At 34.9% G+C, this 23,318-nt stretch overlaps 1 protein-coding gene across 4 annotated transcripts in view; it reads left to right on the top strand.

Moving 5' to 3' along the window:
• The window catches only part of CTNNA2 (catenin alpha 2), a 433,433-nt gene that overhangs the window by 22,816 nt on the left and 387,299 nt on the right, over positions 1-23,318 (top strand). Inside the window, exon 1 of one of the 4 annotated variants that reach the window (XM_085314673.1) lies at positions 16,586-16,719. The exons of 2 other annotated variants lie outside the window; for them this stretch is intronic. In XM_085314673.1, coding sequence (XP_085170799.1) covers positions 16,683-16,719 — 37 coding nt within the window. In that variant the 5' untranslated portion in view covers positions 16,586-16,682. Of the gene's footprint in view, positions 1-16,585; positions 16,720-23,318 lie in introns of those variants that run through there. One more of the 4 variants, XM_085314676.1, reaches the window with a different exon arrangement.

Consider the following 23,318-nt stretch of genomic DNA (forward strand, 5'->3'; position numbering starts at 1 on the left):
CTGTTGTGTGGGACGTTTGTAGCAGAGGTCAGCTTTCTGTTGCTGAAGCCTTATTTTCAGTATTTCCTTTAGCTCCAGGGCTAGCTTAAGCAGGCAGTGCTGATCATTCTCACTCGGTAGCACCTCCTGAGCTTTGCTGAAGTAACTGTTTGGGCATAGCTGGTCTGGGTTAAATTAACTTTCCTTTTAAAAAATGCGTATTTTAGACCTGGATCGTTTTTCTGGTTTCCTCTGGTTCATTATATGCTTGAGCAAATACTCATGTGAACATAACTCGGAGCATAGTGTGGGGATAGGAAGAAAYGGTGAGGGATAGGTAGATGCTGCTGAAATTCGCTGCTGCAGAAAGGCTCATTAAATGATAGCCCTGTAGGTGTCTATAGTAAAGCTGTAAAAAGTTTTGAGGAAGAAGGCAAGGAGTATGATGCAGAAGGGTGGTTTAATGAAAGAATTTCAAGAAAGCATCAAGTTCACCAAAACCAAAATTATCTTTGTAATAGTTTCCTGAGTGCATAGGATAGAATGAGATTGCTATTAACAGAACGTGCGAAAAATTGGATGCAGGATGATGATATYGAAGAGGGGGGAGGAGGAAGCTATGTAGCTTCAGCTATATGGATGAATCAGAATGAAATAGGAGTGAAATATCTGCAAGATTTAGGTGTAACTTGGATTGGAAGACATAGAAGGAAGTCCAAAAATAATACCTATATAACAAGACAGATTACAATTATCCAGACATAAGATATAGAAGCCATATTATTTTCTTCTATGCCTTCTCTGGTTTCTTGGTAAGTGCTGTAAAATCTGAATACTGGGAATGAATGCAGCTTGKCAGTTCTGTTGTTTCCCATATGACCCTTAAAACGTTTTAGTCATTACTTTTCATAATATTTCCACTTTTTTTAGAAGCAGCCATTCTTCTTCTTTCTTGTTTTATGCCTTTCAATTTTATTATATTGAAACTGTTTTCTTGAATAGGCTCAACTTACCAAGTGGCTTAGGTTTTGTGGCTGAGCCGTTTTCATCGTTGTCTGCTTATCTTTGTAGTGTTTGCAATTTTTATCACTTTACCTGCTGCCTCCCCTGCCCCGTTCTCTTCTGTAGAAAATACAGGGTGCTTGGGAAAATATTTTATTCCATGTAATGGATTGCCTATCTGAGGAGGCTGAGAAATCATCTACCAAGAAACGATACCAGCATCTAAACTGATTCTCTTGAGGTAGATAAACAGATTATGGTAGACAGGCTTTTGTGTTGGAAAAGCCTTGTTAAAGYCTTTGAAATCTTGAAGTGCAGGTATTCTTAAATGACTTTTTTGGTTTTTGTAGGAAAAAAAAMCATATATATATCCTCCATCTATACAGTAAATTTCCTTTTGTGGTGTGAGGTCTTAGCAGTGACCAAATCCTGTGCCTATTATTACATTCAAAAARTGCTTTTATTTGGTTTATTGAAAAGTATCCTTATTTTATTTTTTCCTTTCTGGTTAAAATAAATCCTTCTTAGTATTTAAGTGATAGTGCTTTTTGTACTGTTTTAGCAAACTTACCAATTAGAATAAAGTTGCAAGCCTCAGAGTTGAAAAAATAGTGGTAGTTTAAAAGCTRGTAGTGTTTTCTATTCTTTGGTAGGTTTTATGAACAGTTGCTAGCAGAAAAGTGACATAACCAATTTCTGAATGGTAGTCAGGAATCCAAACTAGTCAGTTCATAGATCAGTTCCCATTCAATTGTATCTGAAATTTCTTCCCATACCTTCCTCCACCACTTTAGTTTTGACTCCAACCAGCAACAGTTATGTTAAGTTRTGCATACTGGAATTGCTGCAACATAACATAGCTCTAACTGCCCTGCCGAGTGCAGACAGTCTGTGCTCAGCTGGTTCTTCCTAGCATGTCTGGATTTAATAAGTATCTAACATGAATTAGTAATTGGAATAGTTTTTAAAAAAGTTATTTTATTTAGAGTTTTGTTTTGACTTCTGATTTGCAGATCAAGGTAGTTCTTCAAGAAAAAAATGGTTTTGAGAGATTTTTGATTGGGGTAAAGTTTGGGTGAGCAATCTGGGAATGCTTTAAGTATCTTTACATGTTAAATTTTGCTCTTTTTTGCTGTGGATGTAAAGTGTTTTTTTTTTGATTGTTTGTTTTTTTTTTTTTTTTTTTTTGAAATGAAGACCAAAATTTTTAAATAATGTCACAATTTTTCTGCTAAAAAGAATGGACAGCAATCACATATCTTTAAAGAAATGTGATATTACCATCCAAAATTCAAGAAGTACATATTTTTCTGTGGTAGCTTTCCAAAGTAMTGTTAAAACTGTTTTATTGCCCGTAATCTGCTCTTTTTCTGTTTATAATGACACTCTTGTCAGGATTATATTTGATTTCTATAATTGTCATTATTAAGATGGATCCCTTGTTTTTCAGTCAGGCATTTAAACCAACTTCTCTTCTGAAAGCCTCTTCTCCCTTCGGTTAGTCTGTTTATTGAAGGAATCAGCAGTCCTGTAGAATATGCAGTTTATGAATACATAGTGATTTTTATATACTAGGGAAAAAAATATTAGCCACCTTYCTTTCTGCTCTGGTTATTGCTGTTTGAACGTCTCCGCTCTAGCGGCAAGGGGAAGGATTTCCGTGGCCGATGTGACTGCTTGGTAAATGGTTGTTTTACAGTGGTTTAGCCGCTCTGGATGGTAACCTGGCACTGGAGAAGAATGTACTCTGGAGATGCGTGCCGCTGAGTTCGTGATGGCACTGCAGTTAGGGGGGCTGGCGTTTCTCCTGAGTCGGAAATGCAACCGGCTGGCGGCCCGGGTATGAGAACAGGGAGGAGTGGAGACGGGGGTGAGGACTGGGAGGAATCCGGCTCGTCTCCACGTAGCAGTCCGGTGCAAAGTCYTCATTCCACGAAGAGAAAGCGCTCAAGGCAATCCTCCTGGTTTCCTAATAACGCTCAGCCTTCCTCCGAAGCAAGGCTTGACATTGCGTTTGTACCTCGTGCGCAGCTCAGTTTTAGGATCTGGGAACATTTGTTGCATGTGGAAGTTTTTGGAAATTTAGTTTATTGGGGGTGGTGGTGGTGCTGGGGAAATACAGTTTAACTGAATCTTCTGGCTTGTGAAAAATCTACCCAAAAGACATCATCCTCCACTCCCAACATTTTGGGGAATGCTCTTTCTTCTGTTTCAAGCTTTGGGGCTGCTGAATCTCAAACTGTTGAAAGTTGGTTTGATAGACCTTTTCCCCTTCAATCAGGTTCTGTTTTAGGAGTTCAGGGAATCATTCTTGTTAAAAATATTTTTCCTTCCTACTCTCAAAATAATGCAAGCCAGCCAAAATCAACATGAGGCAAAGAGTAAACATCATTCTAAAAGGCCAAACAGAAATTTTTAAGGACCTGAAATTAAAGGCTTATAGTGAGACATTTTATGGAGCTAAGTGTCATTTCTGCCCTTGCTTAGGAGATACTATTCGAATTTAATTTATTATTCATCTTTTTATTGTCTCAAATATGTTTTCTGAGAAGTTTAGATATGCTTAATCCTAAGTGGCTTCAAATGATTGCTTTAAAAATACATTTACAATGTTATAAAACATTTCCTTGTTTCTGTGAAGAAAATAGAGGTTGAAAATAGCCTAAAACACTAGTCTGGACTGTAGAATAATCCTTGGAAGTAATGGATCTTTTCTACTAAATGAAACTACATCATGAATACAATTATTTTAATATCGCAAACTTTATTTTGTAAAAATGCTCTCTTTAGTTATTTTAAGAGTAATAAAGAGCTCTTACCCTATCTGGAAAAGGATGTAGCATCGTCATTATTTAGCTGCATATATTTCAATACAGAGTGTATACAGTAGATAAAGCCTTTTAATTTCATTTTGGTTAGATTAATACTATTGTTACAATTGTAGAAGTTAGTGCATATTTAATATTGAGCACGATAGCATTAGTCACATTTGCATGAATAAATAATTTGTTGGGTGAGTGTCTAACTGATAGCCATCTAGGTGCTTTTTAATTTGTAGGTAATTTAAAAGGACAGAAGAATGTAACAAATGAATTCAAATAGTGTAAATACACACTACTGACAGACACAATTTCAATATGAAAGGAGATCTTCTCTCTTCTGGTACTCTATTGCTGACATTTTATGGAGTGGAGCTATGTCTTAAACATTTTCTTACTCTGGTTTGCTGTGGGGTAATGTGTGATCTGCAAGTTTGAAATCTGAGCGATTAGAGTGAGAAAAGACCTGTCAAGTTGTACAGATTATTTTTTTGACAATGCTGGATTTTTCCCTTAAACAACATTTTCAAATACATGTGTCTGTTCTAATCATAAGTACTTTTTCCAAAACTCTCTTTCACAGTTTGTAATACAGGTCACTATTGGAAAGACATCATATATTTTAAATTCTGTGGTTTAATTCTATTATGTCTCATTTCGCTTAAGCCAAAGAATTGTCACTTTAAAAATCATTTGAATTTTGTTCCATTTTTCTCCTCTTCAGTTACTTTTCTAAGAGGCAGATGATTCTTCTTGGTCAGTGACCATTAAGAGTACTTGATTTACATTTAAATACAATGTCATTCACATTTCTAATAGAAAAAGTAAACGGGAATCTACACTATATTCATATATAAACGCTCATATTTGTCTATCACTATAAAAATTCTCCACGTTACGGCCACAGAAAATATCGCAATTAAAATTAAGGATATTTTTCTATCAGAAGAAAAATGTTTGACAAACTGACCCAATCTAGTTCTCATCTAAATTTTTGTTGTGGTCTCTCATTAGAGCTGTTTGGTTTTGAGCTCTTTAAATGCTCTTACCTGATTTTATTATTATTATTATGGAATTTACATTTAAAAATTGCTGAGTTATTTTATTTACTAACCTGTTTCTTAATCAGACTTTTAAACGGAAATTTTAGTTAAAATACATAAAATCAGCACTTAAATATTTTTTCTTATTTTAGTAAGATAGATGTGTGTGCAAGATGCATATGTTATATTTCTCACCAAAAATGGTTTGCATTTAATATAGAAAATGTTATCTGTAGTCAGGAATAAAATTGATTTTTTTTTCCCTATATCCTTTCTGTTTTAGAAACATTACGTTTCAGATTATTGTACTTACTAATTTATTTAATGACTGAATTGTAGAAGAAACAAAATTTTCCTGCATTTTTAAATACTGGTGTGTTTCTGAGCTTACAAATAGCCTGAAATGAAGAAAGTTTCCTTTCTGCTTCTACTGAAAAGCTTGGCCTTGCTAGTCGAATTTTCTTTCAGCTACCTTGGCATAAATTCCTCCAGTTTTACTATTTAACTTTCTTTAAGGTGTATGTAGTGACTGTGTACTACTTATAAATATAATTAAATAAAATAATATCTAAATGTATTTATAAATACATTTACATGTATATTAATTGACTTTAGTGTAGTCTACTAATTTTTAGTCTTCATATAGATTATTTCCAAATAGAAATAAATATGCATTAATTTAACTAGAATCAATAAAATACTTATTTGCTTCTAAATACATATACAGTTTTATGATATATGGATTTATTTCCAGTCTAAACTTTCAGGTGTTAGGAACCACTATTGTTTTTATGTTTCTTTTCTGTCCTGTACCCCTAGATTTTAGTAAAACTTTTTTTTTTTTTTAACTTAATCTTCTATAATTTACTCACTCTTATCTCTTCTTGTATGTTACTTCTATTCCAAGTCCCCCTTTTTTAAAATGTTTATCTGATAGTGTGGTGGCCAAATGAGAAACTCATCTCAAAGGTGATACAACATCCCAGCAATAGATAACCTGATTTATACGCTGTATATGTTTAGTGTCTGGTTTACCCAATTGGATTTTTATCTAACCTGGACTTCAAAAAATAAAGATTTTTAAAACAAAATCTTTCTTTGCTCCGATTATATGGCTCCTTTAGGATCATTTTTTCTCTCCGATAAGTTGTGAGGTTTTTTTTTGCTTRTTTTTGGAAATAATTGCCAATTTTGGCATGCTAGTTGGTGTATTGTATATGCTATATACACAAAATAACTTCAAAGGTAGAAACACAAAACCAACTTTTATCTAGAGTATATACTGAGGACTAAATAATGCAGCTAGAATTTTAGTTCTGACCTTGATAACACCTGCAGTGAATCCATGGTACTTTTACAGTGTATTTGTCTGTCTGTTTATTTTACATGGAGTGGGGGCACCCCAAGATCCATAATAAGAATATTGAGGCTCAATTAAAATTTAATATTGTATTTATGGCAAAAACAAATGAAAGGATTTTCAAAAGTACAACTAGAAAAAAGTAAGGCAATGTAGAGAAATTTATGTTAATAAATACTTCTGAATCTGCATTTTTTTCTCTTCCAGTCTTTCATCTCACTAATCTGACCCTCTTTTCTTTCTTTTACTAAACTATTGTTTGAATTGTTAAAATGGATTATTCTCTTACTTTCTGTAGATAAGTCATGCAAGATACTGTCGAAACATGCATTTTTTATAATTTGACTGAAAGCAAAATTTATGTTTCCAAAGCCATTTTATAAAAAAAGTTTTTATATTCAGTTTCATTATAAATTGATGCACTTGCAAAGATAAATTAGTTTTGATCACTACTTTTCATCTTAGCTAGAGTTGCATTATATTAATCCAAAGCTCTGAAACCTATGTGATCTAAAAATGTGATTTCTGTGCTACAGCACCAGAATGTTGTTAATATCTGATGTGTTTCCCCGCTCCCTCCATACAATTCGAATCTGGTTAATTTGCTCAAACAACTGCGATATCAATACAGATTTAATAGTCCATGGTATGAAGGATATTGAGTGATGCAACATATCTTAATCATTTTACTTTTGATGCTCAGTTTAAGGAATTGCCTGGTAGCATGCTAACAAATATTCCCTTTCGTGTTACTTTAAAGTTAACTCTCAGGAACATGAGGTCAGGTTTCACTCCAGAACTGTGTTACTCAAAAATGAGTAAGATGGAGCAAATGCAGGTGCAGTGTGGTACTTGTCTGTAGGCAGGTGCTCTCTGTGTATATATTTGTCTTTGAGTAAAAGAGAAGTAATGATAGCTATTATACTTCTCCAACATATATACTTCAACATTTTTTTCCCCTACTGTACATACCTATAGGACCATAAACAGCTTCTCCTGTGTAGCACATGGGGAGGGAAGAGATATTTCCTCCCAAAAGATAATAAGTGTAAAAATGCATAAATTGAAAAACTTGACCACAAATACTGATATCTTTTGGGGAGGAAGAAAGAGAAATAGGTGGGGAACCAGTGGAAACATGTTTTTTTCTCATACCTGAAAATTCTCCATCACAAGTTAACTGCTGACAAAAGACCATCAGTTCAGTTTGTTCCATTGATGCTCGCTGGAGAGGATTCTGGGGAAAAGCTCTTCCAGATGTGCTTTTCCTTGGAACTATAGCATGTCAGAATAGCAGGTGTAGAAACAAATTTGAAAGGTAATAATTTAGACCATTCAGAATGTGTATTTATGTGGGTTCTGAAGCAGCTAAAGTATATAAATGTTCACATTAGGCAAAAGTATATATTCTGTCATGGAAAACCTATACTGAGAAGCTTGAGAACAGCAAGTATTGTGCTTTTTAAGTTTTTAARCATTTTTTGAGTGAGATTGGAAAAGTTTTATTTGGAACTGGCTGATACCTCCCTTTCTCCCCCTTAATGAGCTGGTGGCAGTTAAAAGCTTTAATATGCCTCAGAATTAAGCTCATGAAAGTAAAGAAAACTGAGAAATATTTGAATTGTGGGAAAGAGGCTTGCATACATATGTTGAACACCTACACTTTGCAACAATTTTAACGGCAATATTAACATAAGATGTGGATTGTCCCCATCTTTGCTTTCTCTCTTGTGCAGATTAATTTTATAAAAAAGGATAGATATTTAACGGTGGTGTATGCTACATGTGCTGATGTAATAAGTTATATTCAAGGCTGAACCTAYTGACTGTTAGATAGTCTTCATGATCTATGCAATTGCTTTTCTTCAAGATGGTTGTAAAAATGAGAAGGCTGATCCAAAGTACTTAGGTTTACACCTGCAGACAATACTTGCCTGACCTTCTATATTTCTGTAAGTGTAAATATATTAGAACAGCCTATTAACTTGTTTTTGTTTGAGGATGCTTTTCATGGGTCCACCAATCTTTTTCTCTGTTTTGTGTCAAAATTTAATTTTATTCTCTTTTAAGAGCCTATTAGATAATCTTCAGTATACTTATCTTTARCAATTTCCTTAACTACTTTTGTTACAATTAAAAATAAAAATTAATTTGATTATTAGATAATTAAGATTAGTGGGTATTGTATGGAAAGAAAATATTGTTTGTGTTTATTGTGTAATGGTGTTTAATGACAGATTAGTTTCCTGAAAACCTCTCTGATTATTTTCCAAAGTTTGCATATGATATGTGCAGTGTTGATAGCAATATACAACCATGCTGTTGCAAGGTTTAAAAACTTTCATTATCAAAAGGTTGAAGACTGAATATTTCTGTGAAATAATTTTTTCTAATCAGAAGGCCAAGTTTCTTGAAATGAGGCCTACACTTGGACAAGAAGATTACAATATTTGCTCTCTTGATAACTCTTGATATCTAGCTAAGGAGAGATGAAAATGTAATGCTAAACTAGCAGCGTCTAATGATTTATGGCATACTATTATTAAAATTCCCAGCAAACACAGTAAAAATCTTTTCATTAACAGATAATCTAATATTACATCTGATACTACAGATTTTATTTGTAAAGAGTTRAAGAAAAGCCTTGGCCTTACCGGATATATTGTTTCCTACAAATAGTCACTCATGTGATCTTTATTGCTATACTTTTCCTTGATGATGAGTCAGCACTTTCTTTCATTTTCTCCTCCTTTCCCCTAGCTCTGTGATTGCTCTTTCTAGGCAGGTTTAATTTCTTCTATCCAGTCACATCCGCCACAATCAGCATGCTGAGTTTCCTTAAAATCTGGTCTGACCCCAAGTAACTGTTCTTATGCCCAGGCAGCCCAGTTAATGCYGCGGGGAGGACCAGGAGTTGCTGTGGCCTCACAAAGTAGAGGGAAGAGGGGACCGTAGGAAATGAGGTGCCATTACTTCTTCTTTCATTCAATTACTCCCTTAGGTTTTGTTATGTTTTAAAAGATCTCTCCCTTTGAATAATCAACTGATTGCTTGATTGAAATGAGACTTTTAAAATAAGTCATAAAATTTTAYAGTCTTTTTGGTTTTTGTTGCTTTAGCTGCTCTCTTTAATAGAGGCTTTGGTGTTTCTACTGGTGCTGCAGATACTTTGAGTTTATACATTCTCTAAATGATTSTGTTTGAGAGTTTGATGCGATTAAAGAGAATACAAGTTGTGYTTTCTATACTTCACCTTTGCACATTCTGCCTTACCTCCCCTAACCTTTTTTCCTGTTTTTGTTTATTTTTGTCACAGTTATTTACTGTCTTTTTTTTTTTTCCTGTGAATAATTTCAGTGCCTTCAGACTTTAATACCTTGGGTTATCTTTTGATTTCCTGGTTTTGATTTTGAAATTTGATGGTTAAAGCAGCAAAAGGGAACCTTGGAACATCATCCTTTTGAGTTTCCTGAATTGCTCTTTGGTCTTTGTGACCGTTTCCTTCGTTCAGTAATTCATTCTTTTTTTCATGACTTGACGAATCGTCTCAGGTGGACGTGTTGCAAGCTCTTTTCTGCCATGACTTTGTTACTCGATCTTTCTCTTGAAGTGTATATAGATTTCTGCAAAATGTGTTTAGCGCATCCCATTTAAATAAGGTAAAATTATTTTGTAATGATGAGGCAGGCTAAAGCATAGGGTGACATCTCTGTAGTCATTTTCAACTTCTCTATCCCAGCTAGTTCTTCTGAAATTAATTACAGGTGAGAATTATTTCTGAGGCTCTATACCCTGAAGACCTATTTGTCTGTGTGCTTCTAATCAAACAGTTAACAGTTTGTGTGACCATTCAGTTGTAAGGATGCACTTCGTCGTGGTTTTGCTTGAAAATTTCACTTTCAATGTTAAATGTTTCCTGAGTCTTTGTGATAACATAAAATACTTTGATATCTTTGCATTCAGTGTGATCATTCATCAGCGTGTCCTAGAGGCAAAAGCTCTTTCTCTAATGCTTTAATCTCCTAAAACCAGAACTTTCTCAAACTGGCCGCTATGAATTTTAAGGTAACTTCAGCCACATTGTTTTGCATACTTTTTTTTTAATTATTTTTCAAAATATTCTTTTTTTTTTTTTTTTTTCTTCTAGTTTTATTATAAATAGCACACCTGTAAGAAGGAGAGCTGGGGAGTACTACCACTGTGAAGAGAAAGAGCTCTCAGGTGGAAAGGGGGCTGTGGTCTGCTGTTTAGGACACTTTCCCGAGAAACAAGAACTGTGGGCTGAGGAAGGGAGAGAACCTAGGTTTCTCCTTGTGTGCAAACACTTGTAACCATGAGCTGGGTGATAGAATATGAGGCAAGGTGACTGCTCCTTCGATCTCTTGTGAGCAGAGAAGGTGACCACTGCTCCTTTTGTGGATAGGATGGATTACTGCAGGAAAGGACTTCAAATGCTGAGTGCAGCATGCCCTGTACTGTAATCTGCAGCTAGGTCCTAAAACCTTGAGGGGAAAAAAGATCGAAAATAAACACTTCTCTTTTCTGCTTTCAAACACCTAATTTAAATGGAGCTCGGATCTGAGTGTGAGTAACAGCTGTTTCGAGACTCTTAAGGGCCATGTGTATCATAGAGGCAATTTAAATGCTTGACTTGAGTGACAGATTCCCTCAGAAATCTTGGCTATTGCAACAAAGAATGGCATGGGACTACCCTTAGTAAGAGGATGGTTTCGGCAGGTTCTCTTACCCTTGTGTTAAAAAAGCAAGAAGAATTGTTTCTTGTGAAATGGAAAATTCAAAAATTAAGTGAATCTTCTAGTAGGTGATGATATTCTGCACTGTTGTTTAGGAATTATCTCTTGGTATGAACTATCTCTCTTGTGCCAAGAAAGCCTAATATAAATTTGTTTTATAATGGGGAAGAATACAGTGATGTATACCTCAAGCAAGTAAGTTCACCTAAATGAGCTTAGTTTGGAATATCATCCATGTCATCAATTCTGCTGTCATGAGCCGAAAAACTCCCTACATTGGGACCCACAGCATATTAAGCATTTTCCTGGTCATAGTACAGAATTAGATTAGAATACATTCTGTGGAGTTCAATTTTTTTGTAGTACATAGTATACTGGCTGTAATACGTTGACATGAGAGATAAGCTGAACGATGCTGTGTAAATCACAAGAATGTTTGCAAAAATAATCCACTTCAAACCTTAAAAATAATTCCAAATGGGAAAAAATTCAAATACTCTGCATACATATAGTCTAAGTATAAATTCTAGCCTCTAAATGTGAAGTTTTGCTTTTGTGCCTCTTTTTTTCTTTGCTGCAGAAATTCTCATTTAAGGATGTAAAAATCCGTATAAGTTCTTTTTTTATACTTTATATGATATCACTGTATACATTTCAAATATTAAAGTAAATTGCTGGCCATCTGGAATTTCTTTATAATTACTTTTATAGTCTTGCAAATGCTGAACTGTGGAAGGTTTGCATCACAGTTTCTCTAGGGATCATATAAAATTCTTTTGGAAAAAAATTAATTTTTTAATAATATGTTAATATAAAACTATTTTCTCTGACCAATATTAATATTTCCACTTGAACATAGATAAATCTATCTAGATGAATAAAGGTATTGGTCAAACTACATACAATTTTATGTTATGATTTGCTAAATTATACTGTTTAAAGTAGTTGCTATGGAAATTCTTTACTGCCAGGTTCTTGTTATGTATGCAATGAGGCATTCAAATAGCAGAAGGAATGGCGCAGAAACTTAGAAAATAAAAGTAAATCTCTTGGTGGGAATGTTCAGAATAATCAAATCAAATAATCAAATTCTAGCCTGCATAGAGCTGTTGTGTTCCTTCTTACTTTATATATTCCATTTAAAAATTGACTGTGCAATTCAGTGTTAATTGTGAGAGGATACTTTCCAGGAAAATTTGGGCAAATATAATATGTAATAAGCTATACTTCTGACAGATGTTAGCTGTATAGCTACTGTGTTCATATTGCTTCTCCGAATTTAGGCAGAATAAAATTGTTTTTGACCCAACACAAGAAAGAAGCCTCAAGATCCGGCTCTCTGCTCAGGCTTGCTAGCATTGCAGTTGCTTTTCCCGGCTTCTCAGATGAAGGGATCTGGGTCAAGTATCCTCAGTAATGTGTGTTTCTTCCCAAATAGGCCATTGGCTTTCTATGAATGGCATCTTAAAACTTTGAGCTTTGCAGACCAAAGTTAATGAGCAAACAACTGATACTGTAATTTAATGAAGGCTTTTGTTCATATCTGTGCTGCTAAAATGGCTGATGCTGTGGTTAGGAAGAAGTTTCTTTTCATTACTGTGGAGTATTAAGTGAGATCCATAATTCAGATCAGTTAAGTGTATCCTGTATATCCCATCCATTCAATTTAATATCATGCTGGAGACAAGTGTGGCTCAAAACTTGGCATATCAATTCTTTGTTCTTGTGGTATGCACACTATTAACTTTATTTTCAAACACCGTGATGAACCATGTCCATGTTTATTTGACTTAAACAAACAAACAAACAAAAATGATGAAAATCAGAATCTGCCAACAAGAAGTTACTTACATTTTTTAAAGACCTTACTGTTGGAAAAATGTGGTTTCAGAAAAGTTTTTAAGAGAGCTTCTAAGACAAGAAAGAAAGAAAGAACTGGGGCAAGTCCTCTGAAAAAATAATTTTGGAAACGTTCTTGAAAGGTTAATGATAAAGGTATAAGTATTGCATACAATAAAAAGGGAATGGAAAAAAAAAAAAAAAAAAAAAAGAAAGATTATCTTCAGAAAGACTAAAGAGGAAATCACACTTGAGAATTTTCTATGCTTTAGTCACCATGTAATCATCATCAGTCTTACATAATATGAGCTCTAATCTTTTTTTCCATTGAAGCCAACAGAGAAAATTGCTCAATAAAACAGGATTGGAGGCCATATCATGGTCTGTAAGGAGGAGATCACTTTTCTAAGATCCCTTTTGCGTCTGACGCACTCCTTTGATTTGCYAAACTACTGATGAATGCTATCTTAATGTGCAGCATTCAGAATCATAATTATAATTTAAATGTGGTGGATTGACTGCAATACTAGCAAGTATATCTTAATAAGAAATTTTCATCCGAAGTTATTTCATATAATCTGAAGAATGATAAGGCATCRTTGGAAACTTGAGTCTCATGTTTGTTGTTAGACTCAAGTCTGAAAAAATCCAATTAAAGTCTAGCTGACCTTTGAAATTTGTATACTGTTTAATTTGTTTTTGCTGAGATTTTTAATGAATCTATTGAATTGATGGTTAACTACATGACTCAGAAGATTAATAAATTATATGTATTCTTACTGCTAGTAAATTGGTCAATTATTAAAAAAGAGTGATTAAAAAGCATTTAAAGGAGTATGTGAGTGTCAGAGAATAAATATATTTTCCAAATTTCTGGTAGGTTTACATAGATGTGACTAGTGAAATGTTATCAGRAAAGTAACGGATTCATTGCTGAGAAAGAAATACTGAATGTTAGTGTAGTTAAGATTTATAAAGGCTTTGACTTCTAGCAAGTCTGAAATGCAATGGAAGGTGACCCCAACAGAGCCCTYTTTTCATTTCTGGATGAAATAGTCATTTCAAGTCAGTAGAAAATCCGCTTACTTCAGGTACATTCTTCTTGCATAGTATATGTATGATTAGCATGGTTCCAACATCATAACACTGAATACCTCACAATCACAAAGATTTTTTTTAAATTTATTTTTATTATTTTTTTTTTAGTGCTTCAGTGATATGAAGTCTATAAGTACTGCATTTTTTTATTGCTAGGAAAGAGAATGGCACAGTGAAGTGACTTCCTGATGTTACTAAGAAACTCAGAAGCCGAGGAAGGATTTTAAACTAATTTTTGTGACACCCACAAGCAAATAGCCCATGCCCCGTAGGACAGTAATCAGTTGTAGGCAGAAGGTCCTCGTGGAGATGAGCAGGTAGGTGTGAGACGTTTGCAGTGCTCTGCTGCTCGCAGCTCTCTGCAAGCTGCCGTCGTGGCTCGGGCCGGGGACCGCGGCCCGGGAGGTACCTTTGCAGCGTGTGTGCGGCACCACCGAGGATTATTTGCTGTAATCGCCGAGAATCATTCGGTCTGTGAACAGGCTGGCTTGGCCTTGCTGTGGTTGCAGCCACTTTCTGTCAATAGGGTAAGCTAATCTTCCTGGCTGAAAAGTTCGAGCACCACTGAATTTAGCAATCGTAGAAAAGTGGAGCTGTTTTCTTGGGTGCAGTCGCCTCCATTGCCRCAAGATTCTGCGTTAATCAAAACAATTTGGCGAGTTGCCTCGTGAGCATCCTGAGCTGCCACTTTCTTTAAACAACCAGGTTTATCGCTGTAATCGCGAGGACAGATACTTCAGCAGTGAYGGCCCCAGAAAGATTTTATAAATAACTACTGCTTCACTGGACGGTGATACCTATGACTGGCATTAGTGGTGTAATTCAAAGTTGCACATTAATGCTCAGTGAAATAAATGTTCCTGAAAGGTCAGACTGAATCTGTGCAGTCAGGGCTGGTCCTGTTCCAGGCTTTTATGAATGAAAACATGATATTGGGCTTGTAAAATCRTATCCTTTCGCTTTTAGTGCAAAGTAGCCTTTTAGCATACTTCCTTTAGAATTTGTAACTACTTGAATAATCTGGTGTGAAAAATGAGATAGTTTGCTATTTTGTATTCTTGGGTGCAAGCCTGTCTTCTGTGTGGTCCTTATTTCAGGCRGTTGCTTCTTTTGTGTTACATAGCSAATGCCGTGATAATGTTTTGGCATGACTAAGCCTATGYGTATCTGTGACAGATACTGWAATTCTTTTCACCTGAAACRTTGTTCAGCAATCCCCTTGATACCTAAGGCTTAGGTTTCCGTAGTTAGCAAACGGGAGAGGTAGAAACCAAAAATGCAAATGATGTTAAGAAAAACTGATGCGTTTTACTTCAGTACAAGAAATAGCCAAGTTGTATCTGCACAGCTGAAGTGGTTTATAACACTAGAATCCTGAGTGGGAAAAAATGTATATGCATATATATGTATACATATGTATGCATGCATACATATATATTTATATATGTTTATTTTAGTCTATTCTATTTATTATTTTATGAAGCTTTTTTTAAAAACCTTTCCAAAAATATCTTAAAAATTAAAACGTGGTGCTATTAAAGAGGACATACCTTTTCATTTAGCTTTTTGGGGGTTTAGTGGCATACCTTAGCTACTTTTCTTTTCCCATTTTACATTCTAGAGCAAATACTCATTAGCGAATCTGACTTTATTTTACTATAACGTACTTTTGAGCATTTGATCATGTGCTCGTTGCCTCAGTACCTGCAGAYTGAGAGAAAAATAGGTACTTACAAAAACATCAAGTTACAGCAGCCATATGAAGGCTTGTGTACTTTCGTTGCCTGGTGAATTGCACCATGGCTTGTGGAGACATTGATACGRTGTGCTTCCTTATTTTGTCAGTGAAGATGAAACCATTAAGGTAACGTGTCTGCTTGAAATATGACATTTTCAAATGCTCCTATCAGGTTCTGTTTTTTACATGCTCTACCATGTTGATTACGCTGAATTGYAACATTAAAGCTAGAACATACGTTTCAAGATGAGGTTTGAGAAGATGTGATCAATAACCACTAGCACTGCTTGTTTTCTGGGTGGGGACGGATGATACGTTTCTGGTTTGACAATAGTATAAATTGTCTTTAACTTGGGACTGGGCTTGTGCAGATAAATTTGTCAAACAGGTTGACTTAATGTCATGATTTGACCATGCAGTCACGTGCTGGTGTTTCTGAAGAGCTTTGGAACCAGGCATAGATCCTGTTACGCTGGACTGAAAACTAAACCGTGTCAAAACTACTTGGTGCTTAATACTGCTGACATTTGTACAGTGAAGAGCAAAAGGTTGTTTTCTCATTTCTGTCTCCTTTCACTTAGTTCTCTTCAGATTTTTTTTTGTTTTACCCCAACAATGAAAAGTAAAAAGTCAAATAAGTTCAATAAATGGTGATCTCATTTTAAATAGCAAATTGCAGTAATTTGAGGTGCTAGAATGCAATGCTTTTTTTTTTTTTTTTTTTTTTTTTTTTTNCCCCCGCTATCGTAGTGAAATCAGAAATGCTGTTCAGCCTCATCTGGAAATTCCATCCAGCTCACTCAGGTTCATGAGTTTTAGTTTTGTATTGAGCAGAAACAGCTTGAAATCTGAAGGAGCATTTCTTGTACCCTTCAATGGCAATATGTAAGCTTAAAACATATATTTATTTTTTAATTTTACAACAGGAGTAATGAAGACCTTGATGGTGTGAGGGAAGATTATTTAGATACTAAAAATCAGGACACCTGTATTTCTTCGAAGGACTAACAAAGTCCACCAAAACATATATGTTGTTGTCCAGAGGAGGATATGCAGACTAGAAGGTATCAAAATATGGACTATAAAGGTAAATTAGATAAAYAGATGATTTAACACTGCTAATAATAACAATTTATGTGGGTGCTAGAATATGGATAAACTAATTAACCAGTTAGTGCCTAATGATACATAACAAGAAGCGGTAACTTCTGGGTAAATGCAAGAAAACTCATCAGATGCTTATAAAAGGAGGCCATGGTCTGGATTTTTTTGGATTCAGGCGCCTGTGTAGTTAGATTTAAACAGTGCTCTGCTGCATCAGCAGCAATATGCAGCATTAAGCTTTCTGTGTACTACACGAAAAAAATCCTGCATAACAAATGCCAATTCAACGTGAAACGTGTGGCTTGGCAAGTGCGAGCGAGTCAGGTCCCTGGAAGCTGTTCTTGAGGAAAAAGAGTTAGAGTGTGTATAAAGACTTGCTAAACAAGTTTGTGCTCCTTCCTCTTAAACAATTAAAGATGCAAAAATGTTGAATTATCTAGATCTTTTTCAGTTTCAGGAAGAACTTTACATCCATTTCTGTCTCTTTACATAAAAGTAATAACTGAATTTCACAATCTCTTGTTTTTTGTTTGTTTTTATATTTGAGATGGAGGAGAGTAAGCCTTAAAAAAAAAGAAAAAAAGGAAAAAAAAAAAAGAGGAAATAATTCCTAAAAGAAAGTCGTTTATTCACAGAAATTTATTTTTATAATATGTCACAAAAAGATGAATTAAATATTTAGTATATAACTGTATATTTCTGTGCAGTCTTTTCAGTTGTAATTTTGACTGTAATTAATGTCAACACTAGAAAATTAAACYGTAGTCTTTTCAGACAATATACTACATCTGATGAATTTGCAGTTAGGTAGTGGTTAAGTATATGACACGATAAAAATCATATGTGGAAATTTATATTATTTATATAATTCAAATCAGATGCTAACTTTTTTTTTTTTAAGAGAGCATGGGCAACTGTATATAAAACTAGAAGTTTTTATATTTATGTTAGTTGCATTCTTTTTGTATTCATGGAGCTAGAAGGAATTGGGTCTTTTAAGGAATGTGATTTATCTGGTCAGGATAAACTGGACTAATTTTCATTCCTCTCTTATTTGCTGGTAAAATGAAACATTATCTTAAGGAATTCTGTGAGAATGGAACTATGGATGGATAGATAAGTCTGAACAAAAATAAGACAGACACATCAGTGATGATGAGGACATTGATTGTACAAAAAACATAAGAAATGTCATTTTGCCCCCTTAGGCACTTGTCCCACTGATGACAGGATSAAAGTTAATTCTAGAAAATAATCTCTTTGATTTCATGCTTCCTTCTAGGACATTAGTACGGTGTTTCTAAAAGAAAAATGTAGCATCAAGAGTATTAATGAAAAGAGATAAATGTGTGACCCTGTAATCTGAAAAGACATGTACAGACCTTTTAGGTCATTATATTCTCAGAGGCAATGCTCCTTATGTCCTGAGATGAGTCCAAAGTGGGCGAAAAGCCGTGCAAGCCTACCCAAAGAGCCCAACTGTGGCTCTGAACGTGCTATTGCTGTAGCCATACCAAAAAAAAAAAAAAAAAAAAAAAAAAAAAAGCTTTTTGTCTTGGTAATGATTATTTTACTTTTATTTTGGCAGAATAAAAATGAGTAAGTTGAAATGCTGTCTAACTCATCTTAAAATAGTGCGTACATATATCTTTCTGTGATAATCCTGGCAAAAGCCTCTGGCACGAGTCTTATTTTCAACATTCTGATGCAAGTACTGCATTAACCTACTCCGTGGAGTTCTAGCTTTCAAACCTGCATTGTTCTAAACGAAATTTGCTGCATTGATATAGGCAAGTTAGTGGTAGGGTTCTGGGATTAGCATTTTTTTATGATTCAGTAATATATGTATAGGTTGATGGCTTGAATTTTGCATATGTTTATTTGTAGGTTTGATTTATTTATAGATTTGATTGAAGGTAGTCTTTGTTGTGTTGTATTATCTTAACACAAGGCTTACATAGATTTTGGCTTCAGTTAGCATTTTAATTTACTTTGCTTACTTAGTTGCAATGCACTAATAAAAATATGTAGAACTTTTTCCCTCAAAACTGCACCAGTGGTTACTAATCATTGTAACCAATGAGTTATAATCAGAGTTTCCATATACGGTGCGAAATACATGACTATGTTCCAAAATTCATATCTAGCTCTTACATGAAATTCAGAACTGTGGAAGGTTCAAATTTTCAAATTTGTGATGAATTTCTAAGGGAAGCTGAAGTGATTCTTGTGGAACAATCTAAAGAACTGAAAGGGTTAAGGCGTAAGCTAGTGCTCCTTGTAAACWGTTAATGTCCTGTCATGATTGATAACTTAGGGTAAATAAAAAAGAAATAGTTGGAAGGATTAGCAGCTGACCGGGTTTATACTACAGTCCTCTGCATAAAGCTGGAGTTAGTAAGTTGTCTGGGCACTGCACAACTTCTTTTCTAAGTAGCAGTCTAACCTAATGAAAGAAAATAGAAACAGGAAAGTTGGGATAATTTGATGGGATTTCATGACATGACTTAGATTGCTATTAGACTTTTATTAATTTTTCCTGTAATGGGAGAGTGAAAGAGCAAGAGTTTTTTGTATTGAAGAAATAGAACAGTAATAGTTTACTGAGTAATTTTTAATTAATAATGTAGTTCCTAAGTTTGGAGTTATAGTGTTAAATAGTAGAAAAAAATTACACAACTACTTTTGATATGCATTTATTAAAAAGAATGAAACTAAGGGTAGAAATCAGAGGTTTGAATTTGGTAATAATTTCATATTTGGAGAAAAATGACATCTTTCACTCTCAGATGGCATAAGAAAGACAATCCTAAGAGTCATCCAGAAACAAAGAAGTGAAATATTTATTGTTAAGACTTTTCTTTTAATTTGTTAGTTGATACTATTTTGAAATGTGGAATGCTTGTGGAATGCTTGACATAGAAATATAAAATTGTTTCAAAAGGAAAATGTTTTCTTAATAATATCTGGCTTTAGAAGAGTGTGCTATTATTACTTTAAAGGGTTTTAATTGCTAGTAAGAATGTTTGGATTCCTTTCTATGACCTAARGAGACCAATTAAATGTTGTCAGATAAAATCATTTTTCTTGAAATGAGTTTTCTGATTAGCCACTATCTTCCCGTTAAACAATTGTGCAAGATCATCACAGGTTAAGAATAATATTGAGGACTTAAATCTGTATTATCTCTTTTTAGACTGTATGAACTATTGAGCGCCCTTTGAAAGCTGTGACTAAAGAAGAAAAGTAATGGAGAAGATAGAGCAATGTGAATATTGGATTGAATATGACATTTTACTGTAATTAAAATGGTAGTAAGGGGCTGATTAACCTGGAATGGATTAAAAGGGAGCCTGATGTTTTTGTTGAAACAAGACACAGGAGTTACCTCCAGGGACATAACGAAGAGAAGGGTCTCTGTGTCGTGAGTAGTAAACAGGGCATGGGGGTGTCTATATGCTCTCTGCACAGGTCATCTCTGATGCATTTCCTGTGTCTTTGGGCACCGGTAGAGCCCACAGAGTGTTGCCTGCACCTCCCTCGGTGCTTCTAGCACTGTCAGAAGCCTGAAAGTGGTACCATGGTATCACTGGCTTTTAGACAGCAAACAAGAAGCTGTCAGCACCAGTTCAGCACTTCGGCTATTCTCTGCGACTGTCATTCTCGGTACTGATTCCTCACTTGCAGGAACGTTGGAGATCTGTGATACCAAGTCATTTTTCTGAGTGCCTGTGTGCTAAGCTCAACAATCCTTCTATTCTCCTCTTTTAGTAAACGAAGCTCTTCATGCTTGAGAGGCAAATTAGAGCTGTCATCTCTGCGCTTACCCTCACTATCTACTGAGTTTCTGGATTCCTTATCTGCCTTTTCAGGGCAAAGCTATTCCTGCTGAACTTATGTAGCTTGGTGCCGTGTCCTCTGGCTGTTTTGTCACACGAAAGGAGTAGATTTATCTCCCTCCAAAAAGTTGACCCAACCTTTTTCTTCCTTTGAGGTTTCCCTATCGTCCTGGAGGCTGTCGCTGAGCGATTTGTCTTTCTGTTTGTACGAGGATGGACAGTAGGCCAGGGTGTCAAGAATTTTTGGCTCTATTTAAAGAGAAGATGAAATGGTTGATGCCTCAGAGTGGAAGCACAGAGAAAGCTCTTAGTGATACTTTGCCAGATTACCTTCCAGACCTCAAAAAGCCTGCAGCTCAGGGGCTTCAGGTCAATGCATTTTTTTTTTTCTTCTTCCGTTAACATATCCAGTTTATTTTTGAACTTGTAGCATCTGCAGTATCGTATGACAAAGGGTTCCAAAAACTTTGCTCGTAACTTAACAAGCAGTTATTTATTTTTTTATTGAAAACAGCAACAAGCAATAGTTTCATCTTTTACATGATGCTTATGATTTTGTTGGCCTATATTGTATTCCTCCTCCATYGTCTTTTTTGCAGGCTGAATGTTCTTAGTTTATTTAGTTGTTGTTGTAGAAGTCACTGACTGTCTTTGTTGCCCTTTATGTATCTTTCTCAGTTCTGTGATATTCTTTTTAGAAATGTGATGGCCAAATAGTGTTTGTGATGTGGATTTATAAGCRAAATGACTGTCAGGGTGTAAACATGGTCACACAGAACTTTTGGAAATGAAGACAAGACAAGAAGCATCGTGCCACTGGATTTTTATTTTATTTTCTGTCTCGTGATGCGTTTAACGTAAAGTAGGAAGTCTTTCTGGATGCAGTACAAGAATAAGTTTCTATTTTGATTGAATCAWATATGCTATCTACAAAACTTTTAGGCAACAATTTTTCATACATTAACTGAATGGAGTGCTAGAAGGGAGAAATGTAATTGGTGTAAYCACCTGCATAACAAACATCGTATCTTTTAATGAGTTAAGTCCTGTTTTAAGTAGTCCATACMTTTGGGCAGATAGAGGAATGTTATGCATTTAAAATAAACAACAATGGAAAATCTCTCWCAGTACTGTGTAAATTGTTCCTTGTAAATATTTTCAATAGTTAAGAATATTTTAAAAGTTGTTTTTTTGAATTCATAATTTGTATAGATTCAGCTCTTACTCAATTTTAGCATGTTCTTGCCTGAGCTGAGGAGTCTGTAATGATCATATTTTTGTTTTTCTAATATATAAAYTTTTCACAATTAAAAAATCTGTAAATCTATAATTACTGAGAGTAATTTTGTAACCCTTCTGTAATTCTTTATTACCAGATTCAAATATTTACTTCTCCCTATATTTTTTAYGTGGGAATGGTGTTGGGATGATAGTCTTACTGAAGTCATTCTGTTTTTTTGTTTTTAAACATAGGCACTTTCCGCCCCCCTAGTCTTCTACACTGTCTTCAGTGCTTCAGGTTTTGATGAAAATCAGAATTAATTATCTGAGCAAGTTTTAGTCCAACTGTGTCATAGATGAAAGAGATTAAAGACAGGTGCTAGGAAGTATGGTCTTTTTAAATTAGATTTTTCCAAAGTTGGRTCTAGGTTTTGGSGGAAACAGATACAACTCATCTTTGRTTGATTTAGCCCGTCATTTGCAGTTATGTCTTATGATGTCATTTTTTAGATTAGGARTTGTTTGTGTATTTTCTGATTGTCTACATTACTCATTTTCTTTTGAATAGTGTTGATATCCCCTTTGAATAGAGTGCCCCAACTCAGGCAGGCAGACCTTTATCATCCTTTACTTAGATGAATTCCTTTGAGAATATAATGTTGGCGTGATTCTTATGTTGTATTTCAGTATTTCAGGACTGACTAATGAAACTATAGCAAATCATGCGGACACACAGCTAGGGAAGATAAAAGTTGTTGGAAATCATCRTGGATGGCTATATAGGCATTGTAATTTATTTAAAACATCCCTAAGCAGAAGATTTACATCAGGAAAAGTTTCAGTAATAACAAATCAAGTAGAACTARGTGACTTAGACTTCTTGTTTCTGTCTTTACAGAGTTTTGCTCTGTCCGTGTTTWGGATTAGTGGGAGGGTGATAAATTATTATAGAATAGTACGAGAGACTTCTATCAGAATATTAGGTGTATTCTGAATGGGCTTGCTGGGGACAGAACAACTTAAGGAAAATATATACAAAGAAAGAACAGATTTAATATAAACAAAGTTAAATAATTTGGATTTCTCTAAGATTTTTAGAAACTTGTCACAGAGGCAGTTGATGAGCAAGGTGACGAATGCAGATGCCAGCAATGAGACAAATATGAGTTGGTGGGAATGCTCAGAAAGGTTATCGTTAATGCCAGTAAATTCTTGCAGACAGAAACATTGACTGTGCACTCACAGGGCTGTGTTGGAAAACAATCCTAATCCATATATTAATTATGGAGCTGGAAAATGGAACAGCTGCTTCTTCCTAGTATTGGAACTTGTAGATTTTACAAGGGCAGAGGGAGATTGCTGTCGTCTGCTAAGCCGTAGTGAAACTGTAGAAACTTTGGGCTCGTTGTGTAAGTAGTCAGATAAATAAAAGATTCTTTCCTGAGAGGGAGAATAGTGTTGCATCTGTAAGAACAGGAGCAAAAGCCTCTTAATTAAAATAATTAAAATAGATAATTTTGAG

This window comes from Rhea americana, unplaced genomic scaffold, assembly GCF_003343005.1.
Source record: "Rhea americana isolate MKP2758 unplaced genomic scaffold, rheAme1 scaffold_41, whole genome shotgun sequence".
In the NCBI taxonomy this organism is placed as follows: domain Eukaryota; kingdom Metazoa; phylum Chordata; class Aves; order Rheiformes; family Rheidae; genus Rhea; species Rhea americana.